The sequence below is a fragment of the Anas acuta genome, chromosome 3, assembly GCF_963932015.1.
Source record: "Anas acuta chromosome 3, bAnaAcu1.1, whole genome shotgun sequence".
In the NCBI taxonomy this organism is placed as follows: Eukaryota; Metazoa; Chordata; class Aves; order Anseriformes; family Anatidae; genus Anas; species Anas acuta.
This window is the reverse complement of record NC_088981.1, coordinates 70947588-70974783: the sequence shown is the minus strand read 5'-3', so window position 1 is coordinate 70974783 and position 27196 is coordinate 70947588. Positions and strand designations below refer to the sequence as shown.

Sequence of the window (27196 nt, the reverse complement as noted above, 5' to 3'; positions counted from 1 at the left end):
ACAGTTTCATTATGCCTTTGCTCAATGAGAAATGATTTTTTTCTGTGACTTTCAGTGATCCTAGTGAATTATTATATCATAAAGTTAGGGTAAATGAGAGCACACAGAATTGCAAATCTACATTGATTTAGTAGGAAGAGCTGCCATTCTTTACGAGAGCAAGCACAGAATTGATATTCATCACATTTTAGGGAGGAAATGTAAGTCTAACAAGTCAGAGGAGTTCAGCAAGTGGAAGAAATTCAGTGTCTGGAAGCCAAGCAGAGGATCAGCTGCTGCCAGCAACCATGCCGGACACATCATTTTCTGTGCGTTCTTCAGGTTTATGCCGTGCCTCTCACAGGTATTTGTTACAGACTGGCTAAGCCCCTGTCACTGGGTAGGGGTTGGTCTGATATGCGTGCAAATCTCCCAGACCTCCTCAGTGACAAAATGTAAAGATGTGCTCTCAATCACAAGGCCATGGTCCCAGGCTCCCCTCTTCTTGGTGTGACTCAGTCTGAGCATTGTGGTCCTTTAGCCGTACCCCATCAATGGGACTCAAGATTCATGTCAAATCCTCTGTTATTTAAAGGCAGAAATCCTGATATCTCATAGGGTTTTTTGAACATCAATGTCCTTACACTTGACAACTTCACAAAATTATGAGAAATAGTAAGTGGGACAGAATACAGCCATTCAATACAATGCCACTTCTGCACAGCAGAAGTTTGCATCTGCAATCATATGCCCACATACTCATTCCTTGTCCAAATTTCCTGGCTTTTCCATGAGGTACTGTGCACTAGTAAGGTATTTGCATGAATTTTTAATGTTATTGAGTGCTGATCATCTGGAAGTTGAGCACTGAAAACTGTGTTGATTGAATGTTTGGTTTGAAGGTACAAATAAAAGGGTATTCAACATTTTCATCTTAGCCCAGGCAGCCTCACGTTTCCTGATAGTACCATGCCAGTATAAGGAGATGCATTATTTTTAGTTAGCTGCTATTTCTTTTACCATTTATCTTACTTGCAATGAAATTAAAAATAAGAATGGGAGACTGTCCTCAGAGCTCATCGTGGCACTGGTAGCTGATCCACAAAATTGTGTGCATTGATATCCGTTATATACAAGGAACCATCAAACTGGATATAGTTGGAGAAGCATCTAATCTAGAGAAGTTATTTGAGGAGTTCAGATGACAGTTATCAGTTGACCCTTTGAGAAGGGGATTCCTCTCAATTTACACGCTTTTCTTCCCTTGTCAGGCGTCCTGAAGCTTTTATTTCCATCCAACTGGAGAAACTGGGGCCCCGAGATATGATGCTGAACACTTTCATCCAAAAGAAAGAAATGCTGGGCAGCAGAATGCAAACCCCTGTAAGTATATCAGGAGGCTTAGCCTCTTTGATAAGGACTGCTGATTTTTGGCACATAGGCAAAGTGGTAGCTTAGAGTTCAAAGGTATTCTCTTAGGACATCCCCCTGGTACACAGAACCATGACCTGCCCCATCACACACTGCCCATTTGTTCTGGGAAAAGATGCTGAGGCTCCATGGACTTCAATTTTTTCATCTGTGAAGGGGCTTCAGAGGTCAGCAACTTTCTTGCGGGTGGTCAGGTAGTCACAGGCTGCCCGAGCACCCACAAGAGCAATGCCTGATGGCAGCTGTGGAAGACCTGGAGGAGGTGAGGAAGGTTGGATGTGCTTAGGGTGTGCAGGTCAGACTCAGGGCTGCAGATGGTGGCCCAGCTCCATAGCAGCACTAGTGGGTGACTTGAGGGTCCTTGGTGAGTGGCTTTGAGATGTGTTATATGGAAGGGGAGAGTCCAAAAGTGAAAAGCTCAGTTTGGTTGTGGAGGAGGAAACAGCAGATTTTGTATGTTTAAGAAATGCCTCATTTTCACCTTTCAGCATTTTTCCCCCCTTGGTTTTGTTTGTCTTAGAGAGTCATAGAAAATTGTAAAAGTACCATGATAGGCATCCTATTCACCTTTTGCAAGTTTCCTCTTTATCCAGTGTCAAGCTAAAGGTGAAAACATGGATCCTGAATCAAACTGTTTGTGATTCCCTATCTATTGCTGAAAACATAACAGGTTAGGTGTGGTCTTTAAGAACTTAGCAGGTAGTAACAACCGAAATCCTTCTACGCTAACTCTTAATGGTTATTCTGTTTTTGAAAATTGTCAACATAAGTTATTTACTTTAATGTAGTCATAAGCTTCTTGCCAGCCGAGTAGGCTAGATGGGTATGTGAGAAAATAACTGCTAGTTGCAAACTCTTTTGGGAAATGTGAAAGAATTTTTTAACAAAATTATGTGAACCAGACTTGAATAAAATAATTCTGGATTTATTCACAAGACTGCCTTAACTACTTCATCTGTCATACTTGTTGAAATTTCTCGATGTTTATCATCCTTAGGGTTTTGAAATTACGTTTTTGAGACGTTTCTAATGCTGTGCATAATCTGATTTTATAAAATTTAAATAATAGAAAATTACATTTTTAGGGGGCTTTGTTAGACATGTAAGTCCTACACGAAAATATTTTCTCATCATAGGGTGAAGTTCTGGAACTCAAAAGAGACGTTATTGCTGAATATTGTCGTAAGTAAGTATATCTGATATAATTACTATATGTCTACTATGTTTAATACATTTCTAGTATAGACATTTCCATACAAACACAACATGTTTAAAACGTAACTCTTGTTCTGAAGGTATCTGTTTTATGTGGACAGTACGAACTTATGAACTTTCTATGCAGAATGTTATGAATACACCTGTAAACTATTTTGCAAACAGAGGAAAAGAAAAGCACGTAGTGGTTTAGTAGGGTTTAGTGGGATAACATTACAAGCAGTACAAGTCATGTTCTTGGACAACTAGGAAAATATGCCACTTAGTTTCTTTATGAGGGGAAAGGATTGATGATAGGATAGTAAGTAGAATGCAGAAATACCAAGTAAACACATCAATACAAAAGGGAAATTGTAGTGGAAATAATCTGCAGTTGATCAGAGAATGAACTGGTAGTAATGTACTGTCCTATAATTTAGATCTAGTTTGTACGACAACTTGTGAGAAATTCGAGTTTCAAACAGAGTTGGACTTAATTTTATTTATTTTTTAAATTCTGTGTTCATATGTCAAATTTCACTATTTTGTAGTTTTTATCCACAGCTGATTTTGTGTATCTGGGATTTTCATCTTGCACACAATAGCATTGAGCACACCAGCCAATAAATGAGGATAAAGATAAGAGTTGGATTTGATGATCCTTATGGGTCCCTTCCAACTCAGGATATTCTGTGATTCTATGAGGATAAGGAAATGGGCTATTTCTGGTCTATTTTTCACTGAGAAATGGACCATACTTGATAAACACCACTAGACTAGTTTGTACATTACTTTTCTATTGGAGTGCACCGCCTGTTATGAGCCCTTAAAGAATTATATGTTCCAGTTCCACTTTGCCAAAAGACTGGGCAAGAAACTGGAGTGTGGCCATCCACATCCGTCTTTTCCTCATATGCCAAGGTATGCAGAGGTGTGTCTGAGGAGCCCTGGAACAAGTTGCAAAAAGGGCAGCTGTTTCAGTATGTCTTGCAATTGAGGTAGATCCTTAGATTTGTAAGAAATGTCTATTCCACTGTGTAGCCGTACAACCTGGGAATTTCTGCAGCTTACCTTTTGGTTTCACAGATAAATGTGGACCAAGGTGGATATTTTGGTTCCTCTTTGCATAGCTTTGTGTCATGCAGCAGATGCAGACTTCCTCCAGCCCAGGTGCAGCTTATCCAGCATGTAGGTAAGGCCACACCAATCAGTCTGCAGCTTGCAGACAGGGGTTAGAGTTTCAGTGCAGCTGAGTGATTACGAAATCTGACTCAGGGTCACACCATCTAATTCCCAGTTCTGCAATTAACTCATCGTGTCACTTAACTCCTTCCTGCTTCAGCTTCCTTATCGTCCCGTAAGCACCAATAGCTACCACAAAGCGGTTGCTGTATTCATTAGTGGATATTTCTAAAGCATTATAAAGACATCTGTTTGATGACAAGCATTACATGTAAAATTTCGTTTGGTATGTAAATACCACTTTGTGATTTTAATTCCTCTAGTTGTCTCAGTATGGAAGAATCATAGCCTGTAATTTTTGCCATAGAAGATGCCAAAGATGTCCGTACAGAAATAAACTGGGCTCAACGAAGGTAGAACCTTTCACCTGAGCAGGTGATGCCCTGCACTATATATATTATAATTTTATATTACACTTTTTTAGGCTGAATGAGCGTGTGTCCCAGCATGCCCTGAGAGGTCAGCTCATTGCATACTACAATAGCCTAAGAAGCCTCTTAGATGATTTTCCTGTCATCAGAGACAAGTATTTTATAATTGGAGTCTCTCAAGGAAAGAAGGAGGAGCAAGACTTAAAGGAAAACCTTGTAGCTGATCCCAGGTTTGTATTATCTTTGAAAAAATGTTCCTGGGGGCCAGATTCCTCATTCAGTGCATATTACTAAGTAAAGGTGAATTAATACATGTTTGTAAGGGGAGTGATAGCCTAAAGGTGCCCTGAGCAGTATGTTCAGCCAATTTTCAGTCAGTTTTGATGGATGGAGAATGTGTACAGTCAGACTCTCTCCTGCAAGAACTGGCATACAAAGAAGTGAAACCTCAGAAATGTGCTTGCTTCTAGTCCCAACACTGTATGTAATAGGAAAATAAGTGGATGATTGCATTCTCCGGATGAAAATCCTCTGCTTCAATGATTAAATCTATCTAGTGAGGTTGTTATACCCTGTACATTTTATTTATTTAGGATTGAACTGAAACCTGTTAACAAGTCAGTCATAGACATGAGGCTTGTCAGAAGTTAGGGAGAGGAAGAGCACACGACAGACCAGTGGATGACCCTAAATCATCTGCTTCTTTCAGAAGGGAGGTCTGTTTGGCGATGTCACAAGGATCTTCTTCCTCAAAACTTAGGCAAGCCCTGATGCTGACGGTCTGTAAGCCTCTGGGCTGCCCAAGTTAGCACCAGCAGGCAGATGGTTTCGGATGTGAAAGTAGCCACCCAGCACACTGGTTCTGCTATTGTTCATCTTTTCCCCTGGCAATTGAGAGGCTCAGCAGCAAATACAGAAAAAAATGGTTGTTAACATTTAAGCAAGAAGTTAGTCCTGATAACAAAGCTTGGGGATGTGGTTACAAGCCAAACAAGTCATAAAAATTATAGTTCAACAGATACTTGACAAGGAGACTGTTAACCCCTCCCTGTTGTTCAACTCCATGTCAGCTGTAGTTTGTGGATGTATACTGGTCCTGGTTTCTAGTTGCCAGGGACCAGCCTCATCACAAGCCCGAGGTGCAGGCCATTTTCTTCCTTTATCAACCTGCCTTCACTGGGTGTTGTCTAAGGCATTGCCTTTTGTACTTCTATCTCAGATGCCCTCAGAAGCTTTTGAACTCAACGGTGTTTTGCATACAATCATAAAAAGTAGTTCACAGGCCATTTGTAACACCTTTAGTCTTAGCTTTAGAAAGAGCCTTTCTGAACACAGCAACATAAACTGTTTTAATAGGCTTAGTTTCAAGCTCAGGCTACCCCCAACCCCAGGTGCTTTCAGTCAGGGGGTTTGTGATCACAGTTTCCACTTTCTTTGTTAAACTCATTTGGGAGTGATGACAAGTGACCACTCTTGGTCCTAGCAGCTGTTTTGTTTGCTGATGTTTTATTAGCAAGGATTAATCAGACATTGAGTTACTTGCTCAGAGGAGCTGAGTTTGACTGCAGAACCTATACATCTGCAGCTTGTGCTATGCAATACCTGCTGCTCTTGGAACATCTAGCAAAGAAGAAAGCCATGGTGGGTTTCAGGAGTGTGTGAATATCCCACTCTGGGATCAAGTGCTAGCTTTGTGCACCCTAACTAGATAGTTGTTTGTGCCTCTTGGTCTGGTAAGTTTTCAACAGCAAGGAAATGTTTCAATGCCTTGGAATACTTCAAAGGATTATACCACTACAATTCTTTAAAAATGTTAATATAAGCATTTTAACTTACAACACAAGGAAAATATAAAAGCTTACTTGGTAGAGGTAGTTAAAGTGGAAGTACCTAGAAAGCAGCTGCAATCCACCCTTTAACCTACTCAGCCCTACCCCTGCCCTGGTTGGCACACAACTGGGCATTGATGCTATAAAGTCACCTTGGAGAGCTGCAGAAAGCTGTAGGAAAGGCTTTAATTAAAAATGTCTCCTGCCCTCTCAGCCCCTCTGTGCTTTTTTCATCCCTGCCTTATCAGTCATTACCAGTTAATGTTTCATTTTCTGTTGCTGTTTAACAGGAGCTAAGAAACACCTTGTAGACAGGAACTGTCAATTAGTTATGATGAAAGCACAAATTTAGCTTCCATCTTGCCTGCATTTAGAAGGTTATAGCAAGACATTAATTCAATTGCTTTCTTATCTTCTGAACTAATCTCGTTGCCTGCATTTGTGGCTGCCAGGCACTTGGAGCAGGGCTTGTGTTGCCCATCCCTCCTGCTGAGAAGGACCAGCAGATGGGTGAAAGAAACATGGATGTGGTGGAGAGGGAAGGTGGCTAGGTGTGGTGGTGGAGAAAGATTGGTGTGGAGTGAAGAGAGGAAAAAAAAAAAAAAGGAAAAAAATAACATGGAATAAAGAGCAAAGGGAGAGAGAGGTTCTGGGGAAAGAGCAGAAGGAATGAGAATGGGAATAGTTATAATGAAAAGCTTTTTGCACATATATATGTATTTCTGAAAGCCTGAAGTTCATTAACATCAATGAAAATGTTCCAGAATAGCCCACTTAATTGGAGATGCCTGTGTCTGATGAGGGTCCCCTGATTATCAATCAGTGCTTTAAAGGGATGGCTCATCTGACCTGTTTCAGATCCCTGCTTTAGGATGACATGAATTGTGTCCAAGGAGTGCCTCTTGCTCTCTACAACAACTTAGGAGAGCCTCAGGGAGGTGCTCATATCGTATATACCTGCATTTGGCCAGGTGCGTAGTGTGAAGCCCCTCTCCCTCCCAATTTTGCCATCTCCTGTTGCAGAGCCCAGCTGCAGTGGGACAAAGGGGGGGGGGGGGGGATGTGGACACCTGCCCTGTGCCCACCCTCGTTAGCGTACCTAAGCATGAGCAGTACTCCTGAGGAAAAAAGCAGGAATACTCAGGTAGGAAACAAGTCCTATCATGTAGAAGGTAATGAAAGATTCCCTCAGCAACTGCTGTCTTGAAAGTAAATGTTAGAAAGAAGAAAGAGGGAAATGTAGGGCTGCGGTTTTTGTGTAGGACAGGACCATCCTGTCCTTCCCTTCCCCCCGCCTGTTTCTTTGTTCCCAGATTTGGCATTAAAATCTGGGTCATAGCTCTTAGCTATACACTTTTAAAATGCCCTAGTATCTGTGTGACCAAATATAGCACACCTTTTGTTTTTGTTGTTTAGTTTATTTTTTTCCCATAATGTAGAAAATCTGCTTTGTCCGGGATTAAACCATCTTTTAGCTGTTTTTTGGGAGATAGCACCGCAAATCATTCATGTTTTTCTGGGATAAGTAGCACTTGGACTCACATGGATACAATGCAGTGTCCCTGTTTTGTTTCTGGAGAAGGTAGGTGCCAGGGTGACACTGCTGGACGGCTTTGCAACCATGGGGCAGTGCTGTCGGAGTGCTGCCCGTGTTCCCTCAAGCCTGTAAAGGCACAGAGTATCTGGGCAGAGCACATGCTTCAGCCTCTGGAAGATGCTCTGGGCACTGTGTTTGCTCTCTCTGTGCCGGTGTCATTTATGGGCTGTGATGTCAAGCAGAGGAAACGGAGAGTTACAGCACAAATGCTAATCTCACCCTGAAAAGCGTCACTTGTGCAGTTTCCTTAGGCACAATTTGTGCTTATCATTCTTCTGCAAAAGTTAGGAAAGGACAGCTGGTTAAACAAACCCTGCCCAAATATAACTTCCTGCTTACAACACAGAGCATTTAACCTTTCGTTACTCCATCCCACCCAAACCAAAGGTCTATTTTTTGCATTCAGCCTTGCTCTGTCCAGACAAAGGAAAAGAAAAAAAGTTAAAAACCCTAAAAACCCTGAAAAACTTACTTCAGAAGGAGATGAGCTTAATCTCCTGATTGAATTTATATCTCATCTCAGAATGTACTAGCTGCATATTGTACTTCATGTATGTGAAGATGAGAAATGACATATTGTATATAAAAACAGGAAAATGAATTATTCATGTCATAAATGCATTTTAATATCTTCTGGGGAAAAAAAAAAAAGAGAGAGAGAGAGAGAAAGGTTGGCTGCCTACTAGTAATTGCACATCATATTTTAAAATAGTTATTTAGATTTTTAATGCCTGCCTGCTGCTTTGCCTTGCCTGTCTCCCATTCCGTACAGAAAAACACACTCCTGGGGAAGAGACTGTGTGCCCTAAGCAGAGAAGCTCATGTCCCAGCTTTATATAAGCAGATGCATTGGTCACTATCTGGGGACTAACTTCTCTCTGACATGGTGGAAGGGGGCACGGCATTGATGGACCTGTTATCTTCGAGGTGGACAAAATTGGCAGATGATGCAAAACAGCTCCACCCTTCTTATTTGCTTCTTGCATTAAGGAGCAAGGGGACATTTCTTCAAAACTCGTGCCTGCTTCTCACCGGTGCTGAATGCCTTTGAGTCTCCTGGGATTTGTGAGGAGTGGATCATCTTGGATGATAGACTTTCCAGAGCATGTCGAGGAGCATCTCTCCGTGTCTGGTCCTTTGCCTGTTAGTTTTTAGTAACTAGTACTGTTTTGATATTGCTAGGGCCAACAATGTCATTAGACATATTGAAGAGATGCTAGATTCTCTCACCTCCCACTCAGCTACCACTTGGGATAGAAAACTCAGCAGCTCTGTAGCACCTGCATGCCAGTATTCAGAAGATGTCATCTCAGGGCGTTTATACAGCAGTGGATGCAGGTGCATACCTCTGTCCCAAGGTGCTTCTGCGATGGCAGGCAGTTGGACTAGGTCATCTCTGAACTGTTTCAACTGTTCTGTTCTGTTCTATTCTATTCTATTCTGTGGCTGAGCTCAACTCAAAGGTGCTGCTGTAAAACTTGTCAACTAAACTGTCTTAGGGCTTGGTTGAAAATCAAATAAAACGAAAATTTCTGTCAAACTCAGCAGGTTTTTAAGGTCAAATTTTGCCTTGTATTTTACATATCAGTGCTAAATAATGTTAGGTCTAAAGCACGCTTGCTCCAAATATTGGAGGCAATTCCAATATCCAAGTAGCAGCTTTATCAAAAAGAAAAAAAAAAATTTCAGGGAAGTGACAGGCAGAAACAAGTCTCAGAATGTTAAACATCTCTCACTTCTTGCAATCACTCAGATCCTTCCATCCTCGACCACACCATTTGCTGTCTCCAGATGGACTCACCTTCCTTAACCTGTGGTTCATCCCTCACCCTGCTGAAGTGCTGATTATGTTCAAGATGCTTCCAGAGAAGGTCAGTATTTGCTAATGCTAAAAGAGGTTTTGTTCTAGGCTATAGACATCTTTACACACACATAATAATTTTGCTTGTTATTGGAGATAAGGAAATGTACATCAGTGTTTTTAATCAGGGTACAGCTAGGGTGTGCCACTGATGAAGACAGCTGATGAAGAGTCATAGAATTATAAAATAACCTGAGTTGGAAGGGACCCACAAGGATCATCGAGTCCAACTCCTGGCTCCACACAGGACCTCCCAAAAAACAGACCATGTGTCTGAGAGTGTTGTCCAAATGCTTCTTGAACTCCGGTGGGCTCGGTGCTGTGACCACTGCCCTGGGGAGCCTGTCCCAGTGCCTGAGCACCCTCTGGATGCAGACCCTTTCCCTAACCCCCAGCCTGACCCTCCCCTGTCCCAGCTCCATGCCATTCACTCGGGTCCTGTTGCTGTCCCCAGAGAGCAGAGCTCAGCGCCTGCCCCTCCGCTCCGCTTGTGAGGGAGCTGCAGGCCGCCATGAGGCCTCCCCTCAGCCTGCTCTGCTCTGCTCTGGGCTGAACAAACCAAGGGGCCTCAACTGCTCCTCACACGTCTTCTCCTTTAGACCCTTCACCATCTTCGTATCCCTAATTTGGACACTCAGTTTTGTCTCTTCCTTATATTCCTCACACTAGTTTATCTGCCTCTAGCAAAGGAAAACAGCGTCCATCTGTTTAGACTGAGATAAACAGTGAAAATGATGGCTGGGAGGCACTGGGGTAGCAGTTTCTAAACCAGAAGCTGCAACACCAGATGGTATGGTGACGGCTGTGAGTGCTATCTTCAGCCTGAATGAAATCTGGCACTCAGCATTGGTCTTTGGGGTTGGGAGGCCAAGCAGGGCTTCCAGCAGGAACTAGGGCTGCAATTACAACCCTCCCTGCCCTGGGGCCCCTCACAGGAAGGTCTGACTTTGTGCTGGAGCAGTTGTGGCCACAGGACCAGCATGCGTCCTGTTAATGAGTAGCAGCATCTGTTAGTGCTCCCATTCCTTCCTCAGTGGGAAAGTAGATGGGATGTTAAGATTAATTCTTCAGTGAAGATCCAGTCGTCTTCTTTTGGTGTGTCCACCATTATGGACAGAGTCATATTTGCTATGTCATATTTGTTCAAAAAAATTTCCTACTCTGGTGTATTTTCTGAAGGCCAATCATCTGAGTGGTTTTCTTTGTGCATTTGTCCTGCCTGCAGGCTGCTCTCAGAGCTCTCCACCTAAGCCTAGAAATTGTCGGTGCATTTCATGATGTGGTTTCATATCTCCTGGCTTTTGCTCAATTAGGAAATTCACCAAGCCCTTTCTCTGCCTTAAACCCAGAGCCTCTGACCCCAGACTGGGGAGGAACTGAAAGGATTGGTAAGTTACAGATACTGCATGTTCAAGATAGATTTCTCTGAGTCCTGAAAATGAGTGTGAAATGCTGAGAGTGAGAAAGGGACAAAGCGAGTTTGAAGATGAAATCGATGTTAACTGAAGACTGAAATCAAAACAAAATTCCATTCTATCTTTTTTGCCTTTTCTGCTCCGTTTTCCTGGTGTAGGACTGTAATTTTTCAAGGTTGTACGCAGGTCTGAAGCAATCTCAGAGAAAAGCAGCTCACCTACCGGGTTCAGGACTTCTGCTCCAGCAGGAAACAGAAAACATGGTCCAAAAATTGCTCTTCCGCCTCTCGCAAGTTTCTGTTAAGCCATCTGGTCAGCCTGTGGGGATTTCGTCTTTACCAGCAGATTAAAAAAAGCAGGCTTTGCTTCCTTTAGTAAATCTGTCACTTGGTTCTCTATCCAAAGGCTAAAACAGACGTGGCATGTGTTGTCCTGCGTGAACATGTATTTGTGTAGAAACAGTACCGGCACTCCTAATAGCTTTGACCTGTTGTTCATGCTAACCTGTAGTTCAGGGGTGGGATTTACGTAGCTTTACTTTTGTGGTTAGGTATGTAACTGCTGGTGTCTAACCACTAGCTGAATACCTCTGCTGTCACTGACACCCTTGCTGGGCACTGTTGTCCTTGCTGGACACCTTCGTGGGAGCTGCTCATCCCAAGCTAAAATGTGTTTATAGTGAGTGGGATGAAACCCTCTCTGGAGCTGCCTGTATTCCTCTACTTAACGTTGCAGAAGCCCAATTAAACTTCATAACTGATAAATAGGCAACTAAAGTTACAGAAGACAACCTTGTCCCAAGCACTGAAGTGTTTTTAGTGCATGTTTTTTTCAGCCACTGCATTTCTGCTGTGTAGTGAGCCAGAGTTTCAAAACATGGCGTGTTATATTTAATCCCTTCTCTGTGCATGTGTGTGTGTGTGCTGCAGGGCTGGACTGTTTTCATGCCACCTAGAAATGCCCGTGTTTATAGATTTGGCACCACTCAGGCACAACTCAGGAGTAAAAACATCAACTGCTTCACTCCTACCCTGGCATCTCTTAAAAAATGAAAAATTGATTACGTCCATTGGGTAAAAATACAAAACTGCTCAAGAATTGAGAAAAATTGCTAGCTTTGTCTTTCAATGTGTCCAAATTTGTCATGTGATGCCTTATGTATTTTTTCTTTTTATGTGAGCAAGATTTTTATTACCAGTTCTGAATACATCGTCTTGAATTTTCTTTTTGGAAAGGAAGAAAGGACTCAGTGAATCATAAATACTTGTTATAGCTTTTATTTTAAAATTGTGCTTGTGAATGTTTGATTTTGAAGTAGGCTTATTTTCTCCAACAAAAAGCACTCCCTGTTCTGTGGTGTGTGCTCATTGTACCATTAGGTGTGTATTAGTAACTTCATTTCTAAATGGCTGAGAAAACTGACGTAAATTAGCATGTTTAATGAGCTTTGAAACAATCAAAAGGGCTGAGCTCAGTGCTCAGTGAGAAACCACATAACCAAATGTAGGAGGAATATTTTATGCAAGGTGCTGCTTGAATTTCAGACACATCTAATGCGTGCCTAGCTACCACACTGCAAAAACATAAATTGTGTACAATGGAGTAGTCCTCGCTACTCTGCTGTCTCCATAGAGCATTTTGTACAGACAATTTAACTGTGTTGCTCCTGACCAAGAGATCTTTCTTGTTGCTGTTGTTCAGGAATATTTTCCCTCTCCCCAAAATCAGAATATATAACTTTCTTAAACAATGACAGCCTGTGTAGCCTGACAGAAGGAACATTGGGTTTCTGTAATAGGTGCTTCAAAGTTAAATCACTTTTGTAGCGGATGTACCTTGGGAGGAAGTCCAGCTCCATGCACACATTTTGTGCAAGCAGTGCAAGCACCAAGTAAGATCAGGTGCTCCTGTAAAAAAAAAAAAAAAAAAAAAAAAAAAAAGTCTTTGAGAGGTCTGTTGCTTTGGGAAGGCTTTTTTTTGGATGGGCTTAAAGAGAATCAAAAGCTTCAGAGCCTTAGCAGAAAAACCTTCGCTAGCTTACAGAATTGAACCCTAAAAGTATTTTATTGAAAATAGTTGGAGAAGCTGTTCCTGTCATCATCTACCTGGTCATAACTAGTTTGGGTCTTTGGAGTATGTAAAATGCCATCTTAGGATGTGATTCTGCTCCCATTTGACAAATTTCATCTTGATACGATAACCAGTAAAATTGAATATAGCACTGGCCTTGTTGGCATTCTGTAACAATTGACTTTTTAATTGGTAAGGATAATAACAGAACTATTAAAGATGATTGTAACTTTTCATTCCTGTGCCTTGTCCTCCCTTACTACCTCCTTGTAATTCTCCACCCAGCATAATCTCTTTCCTTAAAGAATGTTTTTGTAGTGTTGAGGAGGATGGAAGTGCATTCTTTTTCTGCTTGACAGGGTAAAGAGGAAAACTACAGGAAGTCACGAGGTAGAAAAAAACGTGGAGGGAACATGCGTTTACAGAACTGAGATATTTTTATGTGCCTTTCCTGACACCTTATCTGGTAAACTTACTGTTCTTGGGACTCTAGGGAGTGAACTTCAAGAGATACAGAAAATGATTGACAGCCTTCAGAATCCACTAGATCCCAGTGAAGTAGCCCAGCTGCTAGCTGCTTACAGAGAAGTGATGTTTCTACAGTTTGATGCAGCAATCCGACATCGACTACGGTAGGAATTACAGCCTCCAGGGATAGGAGGGGCACCTTTTTTATTAAAGAGGCTTTTTATGTTCACAAGAAAGAAGATGTAGGAAAGATTAATTTAAATTTTTTCCATGGTATCTGCTCATGAAATGTCCCTTGTAAGTGTAGAAATATACCTCCTGTTGATTTTCTTTTCACCAAAATTGATAAGAGTTCTTACATGCTTCATTGAAGAATATTAATACACGATGCCTGAGTATAGCTGTCCTATTATCTGAACATTGTACCCCCTTTATGTTGTGATTCATAGTTTACCAAATCAGGGAGGATGAGGAGGGAGGTGGATCTGTGAGGCAGAGTTAAGAATTACCTTTTTATTCTATTACAGGATCTACGTTTTATATTTTCCTGTGTCAGAGAATGCTTAATAGCATGTAGAGGACTTCCAGGATACTGAGATCTAGGTTTACCCTCCTGTAAAATGTTAATTCCCCCATTGCAGAAACCAAAATGAGATATACTTTTCAGGACTTCCTAAAAAGTAACTGTCTCCCTTTTCTCCCCTTTCTCTTACCATATGTTGTCTGTCAGTAGTGATCACAGAATGGTTTGAATGTACTCAAGAGAAATCCTTGGCAGAACTGAAACAAGGGCAGGATGTGCAAAAGTAAAGGAAATTTCAGCTCTCTTTCCCTCAGTAAAATCCATTGATGGCATGACATAAGGCTGGATTTGTAGGTGTAATCAAAGACCATCTAATGGAGCAGCTGGGTTAGGGAGTCCAACAGAACAAAAAAAACTCCTGGACTTGGTCCTGAGTAGCATGCAGGATGTAGTTCAGATTATGCAAGCACAGTATGACTGCAAAGCATCCTTAAAGGAAAAGTTAAAGCCAAATAAGTATCACCATTGCTGGGAAACTACATAAAAAAGAGAATACTTAAATGCAGGAAGAAAAAAAAAAGGAAAAGAAAACTAAAAGGGTTAGCTAAGGGAGTTAAATCCTTGCAGATGGCATGGAGACTCTTTGGAGACATACTGGAGGCACTCAAGAAATGTATACCACATGTGAACAAAGACTTAAGAAAGGGTAAGAGGATGCTGGTATTGCTAAACAGCAAGATGAAACAGATCGTTAAAGCTAGACGGCATCCTTTAAAAAGCTGAAGTTTCATTCCAAAGAAGAAAACAGAAGGGAGTATAAACTGCAATGGGCTGATTCAAGACATCCCAGGAATGATTTTTAGGAACAATTTTGCTGAAGGCATCAAGATAAATAATGATTCTTATGTCAAATATATCAGAAGCAGTCAAATGCATTCAAATGTATACTGCTAGTCAGTAGGGTTCAGTGGAGATAGGGCAAAAGCACACATTTTAAAAAAAATAAAAATGTCTGCATTCCATATAGCAGAGGTTCCCTCACAAAAACCTTTTTTTATGGGGGATGCATCAAGAGGATCTGGTGCAAGTACAAGAGTTGCCACGAGAAGTTACGGGACAAATGAACTGAAACAAAGAGCAGCAAGTTACCAAGAGCAGATAATGTTCAAGAATTATGAAAGAACTTGAGGATTTACGAAAAAAAAAGAAGGGGGAGGGAGAGGGAAAGAAAAGGCAAAGTACTAACTGTAGTGTGTAGTTTCTTGCATAGAACTGCTTTGATACCTGGAGACTGAAGGTGATTGGTGTGTTGCCGGTTTCTAAACAGGATTGCGAGAGTGATTTGGCTAATCACAGGCTGATAAACCCAATAGTGATTAGGTTTAGGTTCAAATTAACAGAAACTGCAATAAAGCAGATGAATGGGCAAATGTGATATATTTGGGAGGAGTCAGGACTCCTTCTGGGAAGTGCATTCACACTTTACAGGCATTGGGGTTCTCTGAAAGTGTTAACAAACATGAGTAAGAGGTTGATCCAGCTTGTCTGGATTCCCTAAAAGCTTTACTAGTCTCAATGGAGACTCTTAAGGAGTGTAATCAGCTACTGGACATGGGAGGAGACGGTCACATTTGTAAATAATTTAGTTGAAATTTAGGAAGGAAAAGGCTGTAAATGGATAACAGTTGCAGAGGATAAGGGAGGTTACTAGTAGTGTCTCACAGGAGTTTGAACTTCCTCCTGTGCTCCTTCCTCCTGTGCTTCCTCCAAGACATTCATAGATGACTTCAAAAAGGGACTGAGGCTGAAGTGATATGGTGTGTACATGACACCGAGATATCCAGGACATGAAGTGCAAGGGCTGACTAGTGAAGGACCTGATAAGACTTACTGCAGAAATAAAATAGATGGGGGTCAGTGTGTCATTAAGCATAAAAAGATGCAACTGGGTGGATAAAACTAATCCCAATGTGTAAAATGACAGGCTCTGACTTAATCGTTACCATGCAGTAATGAAATCTCAGAGTTGTGACAGATAGCTCTGTCAACGTTTCAGTGCAGTAGTGATCAAAAAAAAAAGAAAAAAAGCAAATCGATTCCCTTTAGGAAATGTATGGAGAACAAAATTAAGAACACCTCTATACCACTGAATAAATCAGTGTTGATGAGGCTATGCAGTTCTGGCACTCCATAACAGAAAGGGCAGAGAACTCAGGACGGTTCCCACGAAACCACACAGATGATCAAAGACACAGAACAGGTTGCTGCATGGAGTAAGTAGGACTCATGAGGTAGGACCTTTATCTCAAACAAGGAACCGTGTTAACAGGAAGTATAAAGAAATGCAGTGTATCGTATGCTTCATCTTTATTATTCTTATTGCATGGGCAATTAGTTTCCATTTTTACAACACCATTCCCATCACAACACACCTACACAGGGTGTACAGTGTGGCACTAATTTATTCCTTTATGAACTTCTTTGCGAAGTTTGATCCCAGAAGCTGTTATTTGTTCCCGTAATTCCTTTGTTAGTCCTGCAACTGATAAGAACTGCATGGCATTTTTAAGAGTGCTTGTGTGTGTGTGTGTCAAAAATGAAAGAACAAGATCCTTTTCTTAGAGTTGCCATTCAAAGGAGCATATGCAGCCACATAAAGAGTTGAAGCCTAGATTGCTTCTCATATTGTGAGATCCACTTTGTCATGGGCTCTTTGTTTTGAAAGCATGTGAATGAAATACAGGTGAACTGAATATGACAAGGAGGCTGAGTTGAAATGGCAAAACCATGACTAAACTTGGTTGAATAATGTATTTACATGATGCATAGGATGTAGTAAGAAGTAGCTTTTGTTGTAGAACATTTGGAGAATTTTGAAGCAATCTAATTATTTTTAATACAAAAATTTTGGTTCTTTCACAGGGAGACATTTTTGTCCTCAGGGAATGTTTCAGCCTACCAGAATGTTACAGACAGGATGTCCCATGCACTGCCTCCACTTAGTAACTCTGCGATTCAGAGTGCATTTGCTTCACAGCTACGGCTCCCACAGTTTCTGGATCCTCAAAGTTGCAGGGTGAGTAAAGCATACCTGCAGAGACAGTCTTCACCTGTTTGCATTGAGCTCCTTGGAGAACAAAGTCCTCTGCAGTTCTTGCTGGAGTGCTTACTTTTCCCTACCGTGGTGCAAAGAACCTGATAGCTAATTTAAAAAAAATCCCATGATCACAGCTTATTAACTTGGTTCATCTTCTGGGATGAAAATGCTGTTTACAAAAGTAAATAATAAAAATTTAGGATGGAATGTAATCACAATAGTGTCACCAAAATGTAGTTATTCTCTGCGCTATATGTTGGAATATTTTACCTATCTCTACTCCATTGCTGCTGTTTCTAATAACTTTCTGCTTTGGGTAATAATCCTTATGAGCTCTTTCATCACCTAGCAGCAGATTTGCTTGCCCGGCATGTCTGTTATGATTATACATAAAGTGTTTAGGCCTACTGGTTTATTAGCTGCATCATCACACAGAGGTACACAATGCCACATCAGCTGTCTGTGTGCTAAAGAGGCACCTTGAATGACACTGGCAAAAAAAGCTGGTGTAATGGTAAGGGAAGTAAAGGTGAGTCTTGCTGGTCATATTAAGCATGTTTTGAGGTAATAGGCAGTTTTAGGTGATCATTCAAAGTTCATGTTTCCTCATTTTAATCCCATCCTTCCAATTTTCCAATATTTGATAATATTGTTTTATTTTTAAAAATGCCTTTCTTGAACAAGGAGTTATAGGAATAGAATTTTCTTCCATTTATGCCTTGATTTTGGTGACAATGACACATAAGACCTCTATAGTGTAATGGAGAAACAGGATTTGTACTTCCATGCAAAACTGCAATGTCTTAGATGAATAAGATGTACGCTCCTTGGGGAACCTTGTTCTGATGCCTCTGAGATATGACCAGCAATAAATGATGGGCAGTCACTGAGTAAGAACCTAGGAGCTATTCTGTGGAGGCAGAAGTACCACAGTATCTTGGTAGGAAATACATTCTGGAATGAATCTTATTGCTTCCTTCCCAAAGAGAGATAATAGATGCTTCTCTCTTCTAATACATGGCCTACTTTCAAAGTCAGAGCAGAGTGTATCAACATATCAAGCATCTTGGCCTCTGAGTTGCCTTTTCTTGATCAAATTAGATGGGAGTCTCATAACTAATTGAATGCTGTTCTTATTTATGAGCAGTTGTCTCTTTTCTTTTAGACACTCATGCATTTTCCTTGGAGGACATTCCTAATGGATGGCGGATTGTTTCCAGTCACTATCAACAACTCAATTAATGTAAATTACAACATGCAGGTACTGTAAGACAGCAGCCTTGTGCTTATGTTCAAAAGACACAAAGACAAGATGAATCTACAATGCAAGAGGAAAATAAACAAATGCTATATTGTTTCCTGTCTTTCTTTTTTAAAGAACAGGAGTGAACCAAAAACACCTCTCCTTTTTCCTGTCCAAAAGCCCGTTCTACTGTTTACTTTACGTTTGATCTTTCTCCAAGCACCACAGAGCACTTCTGTTGATAATGAACCTATAATTGTCATTTTTCTAATGTGCTAGAACTAGAGAATCAGATTATTTTTATGCATGGGCATATGGGTTTTAGGACCATGGTGCTAAAAGCTGGAACTCTGGGTTTATAACACACACACAAAAAAAACCCTGTGCTCACATTAGCTGAGATTTGCTATTGCTAAGCTATGAGCAGCAGACCTTCACAGACTCTCCCTTCCTCTCCAGCTGTGCCTGTGCAACCTGAGTGATGCAGACCGAAAAGTTGCTCACGGGGAGCTGACTGCAATGCAGTTTCTAATGGAGGATGTCTTGCAGAACTGCTACAGCTCTGCTGAGGAAGATCACACTGATTGTCAAGCCTCATTAGCTAAGAGCAAGCAGGTACTTCTGACAACTCAGTTTGGCATCATTCAGCTTCGGTGTAGGACTCCCTTTAGGTTTTGCAACTAAATCTCTGTGAACGTAAGAGACCCAGACCTGAGAAGTGTTGTAATAACCTTACCTACTCCTGGCCATCTGGTAAGAGGCCAAGGGAACAATGTTGTCTCCTACAAATCCCAAGTGCTCTTGAGCTAAGCCCTGGTGACTGATGCACCTTGAGGGCCTGCTGGTATTGCTAGAATTCTGACTGATTGTCCTGACTTCTCCCCACAGCCCACATGAGGCCCAGCTCTTTCTTTGGCAAGAGCTATTCAGTGCCAAAGAGAAAGGAGCAGCTTGGCCACTGTTTAAAAAAAAAAAAAAAAAAAAAAAAAAGTTAGTCATGGAGAGGTAGAGTATTGTGTTATGGACATATATGCGAGGGATGCCTGCTGGGGGAACCTGCCAGAACCTACACAAAGGTTTTGTTCAAGGAGAAAAGGAGATTTCCAAACTGCTTGTGATGGATAACAGATATGCTGATCAATTTGTAAGGGGTTCACCCATTTTAATGGGTGAAGAGGACAAATGCAGTCATTTAAAGATCTACTTCCTTTAAGATCTGAGCTAAGAGTTTGATTTCTATAACAATACTTTTACTTAGAGAAGAAAGCAGAGTTGCTGTTGAAGATACTCGCTTGAAGAAAGCAGCAATATAACAAAGGATTTAACTTCTGTGTAGTTTTATCCCCATCTCTGCTGTATGGAATTACTCATTGCAATCAAAAAGCAGCCCTGTTTTTTCCTATACTGTGCTCTGAAGGACACTGGTATACAGGCCAGATGCAAGTTTTGATTGTGCAAGAGGCTGTCACACATTTCATTCCACTGTATATTGCATGAGATGCTATTAAGCAAAGCAGAACATGTGAAAAACTTGCCACAAAACTTTCAGAAGCAAAATATTTCTCTATGACTTTTCACAGAACTTGGCAGAAATGATTGACACAAGTACTAACTGGTTGCAAAGCAGCAAAAAAATGTGCAAACTTTTGCTGAGGCATCAGGATCCAGTCCTATCATGTAACTTACTGAGATCTTTCCTGATACTGTGGAAGCAACTGGAAATGTTAAAGGCAGAATGGGGCCGGCTGAAGCTGAGGACTGAGGATATAAATACAGTTCCTCTCTACAAAGAGTTTTGTGAGCAATATGGGTAAGTTTCTGTTGGATGCAAGTATTCCAAAGTGACTGAAAAGATGACAAAGGAAGGAAGCCTCTGCCTTCTTTATCCATTTTCCTCCTGTCACCCTCTTTCACTTGCATTTTTTTTAAATCTATCCTTATTTTTTCTCATTATTAACCTAGTGCTTTTGCTTTCCTCTAGAGGCTTGAAAGCTGCCTGTGTTTCCATATGTTTTTTTTTTTTTCCTTTTTCTATGTCTATTTGGATTGTTTGCTGATGCTGTTTTCCAAGTGCATTCTTCTCAGTTGTGTGACCTGCCTCTGTATTTCAAACCTCATAAATAATGTTAAGTACAGTATTTTAATAAATGGTAATTTTGGAAGCCTGTTAGATGAATAATAGTAGAATTCTTCCTAACCCCCTCACTTGGCTCAACTTGGAGCAGTCAAGAATAGAAAACTGGAAGATTTCCATGAGAGAGGCCTTTCTGGAAGTAGAAAATGGAACACTGCCTCTTAAAAAGCCTTGTCCCCAGAAACCACAAAAAAAGGAAAGCGAAAGAGCAAGATGGGTGAAGTAAGGGTGAAATCTGTGCATGAAGGTGCTGGAAGACAAAGCTGTCATGCAAGGGAGCATGGAGGAAGCAATGCTGAGTGGGCCTCTTCTTATGAGGCCAAGGTGTTTTGGACTGACAGGCTGGAATTCACCACAGAAAGTTTTGTGGTTACAAACAGGGGTCATCTCTGTGTGGCAAGGATGGGACTGTTTTGAAGCTCCTGGGACATGCTGTGCCCAAAAATCCCACCATGTTTCCCTCATCCACACCCTCACCTGTCCCCCTTGCATAGACGAGAGTCTCCTTCTTCCTTCTCCCTGAGCACTGTGGTAACCTTTGTGTCAGGCCACCAAAGGTTTAAAAGGCAGCATGATTAAAGCAATAAAATGTAACAAGGTATATATGCCTTGCTAATGGCTCCTCTGCCTCTCAGAGCAAAGGGCACATCTGCCTTGGTACTTAGCACTCAGGGGCACTTCACAAACCTGTGACAAGGAATGAAGGAGAGCAGGCAGAGGAGGTGGAAGGAGTTTCATCTGCTTCACTGACAGTGATGGACATCTGCTTGTTGGTGACCAGATCTCCCTGCTTTATCTGGCTGATGCTTTGTTTCTTCCTCTCAGTTTTCTCTGTGTTTGTATAAACCTGGAGAAATTACTGAACTATGCAATGAGGCAGGATCCATGCAAAAGAGATTCCTGCCCTGTTTGAAGGTTGAGTGGGAATAACCCAGTGGGCATATTCAGTGCCTTAGGCATATTCTGCACAGGTTAGGAACAGGGGCAAGGGAAGGAAAAGGAAGCTAAGGTCCAAAGTCAGTAAATGCAAACACAGTAATTTGTAGAAAGAATTAATGAAATACGCATGTCTTGGTGGTTCTAGCACAGACATCTTGCACCCGGCCATGAAAGCCATAGCCAGAAAAATGGGCACAGAAGAGGACTTTGGAGGGCCTGTTACAAGCACTCAGCATATACTTCCCCCAAAAGGAGCATCAGAAATTGAAATGAAAGTGTATCAGGTAAGAGGAGGATCATTAATGGGTGCGTCACAGTCTGGTGGGCATCTGTGGAGGCTGTTGATGGGGACGTTTGGCAGATGTGGATGACTGGGGATGGTCTGCAGTGGCACCTCTGCTTTGTGGAGCATGGTGTGGGTCCTGGGACAGCCCACAGCAACAGGAGAGCCTGCCTCTGTCAAAAGCACGTGTGGCACAGGGATAGGCATGCAGTCACCCCAAAATTATATTAACCATGATACTTTACCTGAAACTACTGTATTTTAGAAAAAAAAAAGAAAAGAGCAGAATTGCTTTGGTTCAGTCTGGTAGTTTTTGATATTTAGCAGGTGGTTTTATAAACAATATACACATCTAGTATAAGCTGAGTGTTAAACATCATTCCAGCTTCAAAAGCTCCTGGAAAGCCTGGAAATCCACATGATCCATGATGTGCAGAAGAAGATTAAACTAGAGATGACTCTAGTGACATCTGAAAGAGCCAGACAAGAGAGCAGCCTCCCCACTGGTAAGGAGAGTTAAAGTACCATTGCTGGGACACGTGGGGGGCTGCAGACTCAGAGCTGAAAAGCAGCCCTGATGCATGCAGAAGCAAAGCTGCCCTGTGTGTGGACAAGAGGGCAGGTTTGGTCTCAGCTCCCCACATCCTCATTTGGAGGCCCGGGACCAGATAACCAAGGGATGGTTTCATTGATCGAAAATGGCAACAAATTCAGATTCCCTAAATCTAATATTTGACTTTCTCATTATAAGATGAGCATTTAACCATAATCATTGCAAAGACAATATTGCAGGCAGCACTGAACTCTAATTATTCTGGAATTTGCAGGCAGCTTGAAGCAGACTGATAAGAAAATACTTCTCTCCTCCTCTGTAATGGAGTGTTAATATTTTAGGCAGAGCAATTCAATCTAAATGCCAGACTTTTTAGCATGTTACATATTTACTTTGTACAGTGACAGCATGTGTATTCACAGACACATATAGTACAAAAAGAAAAAGTGGAAATAAAAGGGATGAAAAATATGCCCAACTGCCTCTGGCTGAGGATGCAGGCAGCCATAATTACTGTACAGAAATGTTCAATTTCACACAAAAGCCGTGTTCCTTTCTCAGTATTTACAGAAAACTCCTATACACAATTGTGGGCCAGGTCATTATTGACGGAACTGCTCCATAATGAAATTGCATTTTGGCTTTGATACCAGAACAAATGTGATATTGCGGCTCAACACAGCTTTTGCAATCTGTTTGCAATGACATTTACTTTTTGTTGTAAACATTTTAGGAAAGCTGAGAAACCTTAAGCTGTACAGCACGCCCAGTGTCAAATCCCAGGGATTATTGAGGGATCAATATTTTGTGACAGTGATACCCACTGATGTGTGGTCTGTTTTGTTTTCTTTTCTTTTCTTTACTTTTTCTCCCTCTATTCCTGCAGAGCTCTGGAAACATAGGGTAATGCAAGAAAATTTCTCAGTTGTACGACCACAGATAGTTGAAACATTTGTTCAAAGGCTGATGGAAAACTACCAAGAATCAGATACAGAGGTACATATTCTGCATTTCTATCAAAGCGACAATTAAGCCATGTTTACAGCTTTGTTTATTAAAGCTCTTGTCAATCACTGACCTAAAAGAGAAACACATTTCTTAAGCTTTTGAGCTCATATTCAGATTATGTTGTTTTGTAATAGCAGTACTGGCAGCAAGCTTGTGTATTGCCCTACTGCCTTGTGACAGCTTTATGTCAGATCTCAGGACTGTAGTAACGTGAGGATGAGTTAGGGCTGCAGGTTTATGTCCAACTGCAGTGCAGGATTGCAGGGCTTTATGCACAGTTTAAGCAGGGGAAATTCTTCCTGAGTCAGTGCTAAATCAGGGATCCAGAATTATGTTAGGAAGCAGGTTTGTGTTTTTTCTTTCAGTGAAATCTAAAGAAAATATTTACGACAAAATGACCATTTCAGGTTAAAAATCACAGTGCTTTTTTTTTTCTTGAGAAAAGGGATGTTGGGGCCCAACAGCTCAGGCAGTTTCTGAGCTGCTGAAAACATTTATCTACTGAAAATTGTCTTTTAGCTTCAGATAGAAAGAAATACATTATACAATTCCAGCTAGAACCAGTCAAAAACCTGACAAATTTGTTTACCATTAGATCAGTGAAACTGTAGATTGGGTAAAAACATTTACATTGAATAATTTTATTTTTGCATCACTTTGATATCACAGAAACATTTAATTTACAACAAGGTGACCATATTTCATTTTGACAATATGCTGTATATAGCAGCTTATGACTCAGGCAAGCTGTAAGATTTCTTTTTTGTTTTTCCTAGGTTACTTTTAAAAAAAGCCATTTACAACAGTGTCTTACTGTACTGGGCTGTGACATCATGGCCAGAGAACGCAGCAACTTTGAGACCTATTCCATGTTTTATGAAAATATTCTCCAGCAGCTGCATCATCTACTTTACCAAAAAGAACAAGTATGATCAGAGCATTGATTCTACTCTTCAAGAACAGGGCAAAGAGGTTTCTCTGGGTGGGAGGTACTTGCTAAGTGAAAATGAAAGCCGAGCTGTCAGGCTGGGAATTTGCTGAGTTGGAGTTGGGCTACACGAGCACAGTCACCGTGCACCTTTATGCTTTCCTTCAGGAGCTGCATGCGGTGGAAGAAGGTGGCAACCAAGGCGATATGGCTCTGGTGCAGGTTGGTGGTGATGGCCTATCGACTGGTAGGGCTCAGCAGTCCCATTTGGGACAGAGTGTACGAACACATGGTGATAGTCTTTGAGAAGAAAGGTAAGGGGGTCCTGGGGCTGCTGTTCCTGTGCTCAATACCAGAAAAAAGTATGAAATAAAGATAACCTGGAGGCAAAGGTAGTAGTAGCCTGCTGTTCTCTGGTTCGTGTTCAGAATGGATGATGTACTGGTAACCTTTTAACTTAAGCTTTCACTGATGGGCCTCTCTTCCTACACGAGGCATTTTCCAGAGCACTTCAGTCATATGCATTGAGCAAGATAGAAATAGAAGTGGGTCAGGCACGTAGGCTATGCCGCAGTGTAGGTGCCAGGTAGGCTGCATGATGGTTGCGTAAACAACTCCCCTCAAGTTGACTTGACTTTGCAACTTCATCTGTGTTTTTTTTAGGATAGCGGGTATGTGTGGGTGGAATTCTCTGAAGAAGTAAATCCAGCCAATAAATTAGAAATGCCATCTTGTGGTATCATGTGATATCCCTATAATCTATTAGCAGAGTTGGAGGCTTGGCTCCATCATCATAAACGCCACTGCTAGAGGCATGTCAGCTTCCACAGAAATCTACGGTGCAGAGAAGACTGCTTGGGTTTCAGGGATGTTTGCACACCAGCATTGGAATACCTGCATGTTCCTCTTCTCATTTACCCTCATTGCTGACTACAAGATTTCATTTTTTATTCTCAAAGTTTCTTATCTGTTTCTTGACTCACTTTTTCATGCTCTTTCCAGTTTTTGCCCCCATATCTTTTTTTTTTGTACAGTGCCTTGTCAGCAACCTCTCTCCTTCCCTGATTCCAGTGTCTGCATGTTTGGGGAAGCTGGGTGAGAGAGAAAATGAGAAACATGTGTGAGGTTTGAGCTGGGTGGAAAGATAATGGGAAGAGCTGGTAGGACTTTCCAGGAGTCTGTGTGCATGGGAGTCTCTCCTCCCCTCCCCTTTGCCAGCCCATCGCCACCAAATCCCTGTCTCATCTGCCTCTTCTTTCAAGTACAAGACAGCTTAATCCTTGTGACTGGCCAACCTGGATAGCTGCCTGCTGTCTCTGGGCTCCGCTTTAACCTCAAAAGAGACTTGTTCACAGCTCCACTTGTCTGCTCACTGGCCTACAGCAATTAATAGGGCTGTTACAAGTCTGAAGAGAGCAAGTTCAGTTGCTGAGGAGAGGTGACAGAAACCATGACAAAGGTTCAGGCATGATCAGTCATGGCAGACAGTTTAAAACCTAAAAAGTCTCTATGTAACATAAACGGACCATTTTTTTTTTCCCCAATGTACTCTGGACTTGACTGATTTTTTGCTGATTTTACAAAAAAGGCATCCAAAGCAGATGAAAACCCATTCTGCTCTGAATAAAGATCAACAGAGTTTTTCAGTAGGGCTAGAATACGTGTATTTTCCCAAACATTCATTTTCAGAAATCTCTAGATAATGCTTTCTGTAAGACAAAAAAAAAAAAAAAAAAGAACATTTCACTGAGAAACTGAAGTTATTAACATTTATTACTTAGACCTGGCACGCAGAGGTGCCAGGCAACTTAAAAGCAGAGTGTGCTGTTGGCTATACCTACAATGCCTATTTCTTATCTTCATAATGTAATATGCTAAGAATGTTTTTTAGCTTTCCTCCATTGTGCTCATCTGGTTGTAAATGCTGTTCAGAGGTATGAGAATGACCAAACTTTTACACCTAGCAATGACCCACCTATGTGAAATGTAAATGATGTCATTTAAATCTCTTTAAATTCTACCATGCACCTTCCTATTTGTGCTAACCTGCATGCCCTTTCTGAGAGTATGTTAATTGTCAAATATCAACAAATGGCGCACATAATTGTTTTTATCGTGTATTAAATGGTCTGTATGTACAAGCTTATCAGCAGACAGCACGTTTGCTCCGATAAATGTATTACCTCACAGCTTACTGAACAAAGCCTGGTCACAATTCTGGCTTTCTCTCTGGAGGCAACGTAGGTTATGCTACAGGAGGCCAGGCTCACCTGCAGAGTAGACCTGTGCACAAGATCTCCCAAAATCAGGCTCCCAAATCCTACTCTCTAATCTCTAATCCTGTTCCTCCCTCCTGCACTCTTTTTTTTTTGGTCTGTCAGTTCTCATACCCACTACATCTTTCTTTTGTGATTACCACAAACACTTTTTAAGGTTATATATGAATCTTCCCCCCCCCCTTCAAAGATTGGTCTTGAACTGCCACAATTCTTCCTACTGTTTCCAAGAAGAAAAAATATTTCTAAAACCAACAGAGATGTACCTAATGGATTATGGGTTATTTCAATGGGTTATTTTCATCTAGCCATTCAGATAGGAAGATATTGTCACTCTGATACTTAATTCTGTATCATGCTACATATTCAGAACTCTGAATCATTTACTCCTGGCTATGGTATTTGCTCATCTTCAGCTTTGCTCATTCACTTTCTCTGCTGTGATAGATTGCGGGGCTGAGTCATGGAATGATTATGGAAATAACCGCTCTCAGAGCCCAGGTTGCTGACTTAGAGGAAGAAAATCTCAGTCTCAAAGAGAAGATAAGGAAAGAAGTACGGGATGAATACGAATCATTAGTGCAGAACCTATTTGTGACTTGTGTCCATCTAAAAGTAGGTACAAAATAAGATGGGGTACCTAATTGGTCTTTTTTGTGCTGCTGATAATTTGCCAGTATGTGTAGCACTCAAAGGAATAAATTGCTGTAGTGTGCCAGGTGGATGAGTGGGTGAATCATTTATCTCCTCCTGTA

General features: G+C 41.3%; 1 protein-coding gene across 3 annotated transcripts in view; it reads left to right on the top strand.

Moving 5' to 3' along the window:
• LOC137854400 (uncharacterized) overlaps window positions 1-27196 on the top strand; it is an 88098-nt gene that overhangs the window by 45835 nt on the left and 15067 nt on the right. For all 3 annotated transcript variants that reach the window (XR_011095141.1, XM_068677734.1, XM_068677735.1), the window contains exons 23-39: window positions 192-343; window positions 1251-1362; window positions 2547-2596; window positions 4271-4447; window positions 9397-9514; window positions 10730-10892; window positions 13483-13621; window positions 16903-17056; window positions 18243-18338; window positions 18780-18935; window positions 19901-20130; window positions 21539-21677; window positions 22062-22182; window positions 23116-23225; window positions 24014-24163; window positions 24334-24387; window positions 26889-27056. Coding sequence is in view for 2 of the 3 variants with exons in the window: in XM_068677734.1 (XP_068533835.1) it covers window positions 192-343; window positions 1251-1362; window positions 2547-2596; window positions 4271-4447; window positions 9397-9514; window positions 10730-10892; window positions 13483-13621; window positions 16903-17056; window positions 18243-18338; window positions 18780-18935; window positions 19901-20130; window positions 21539-21677; window positions 22062-22182; window positions 23116-23225; window positions 24014-24163; window positions 24334-24387; window positions 26889-27056 (2289 nt within the window). In the remaining variant the exon portion in view is untranslated. The remainder of the gene's footprint in view (window positions 1-191; window positions 344-1250; window positions 1363-2546; window positions 2597-4270; window positions 4448-9396; window positions 9515-10729; window positions 10893-13482; window positions 13622-16902; window positions 17057-18242; window positions 18339-18779; window positions 18936-19900; window positions 20131-21538; window positions 21678-22061; window positions 22183-23115; window positions 23226-24013; window positions 24164-24333; window positions 24388-26888; window positions 27057-27196) is intronic.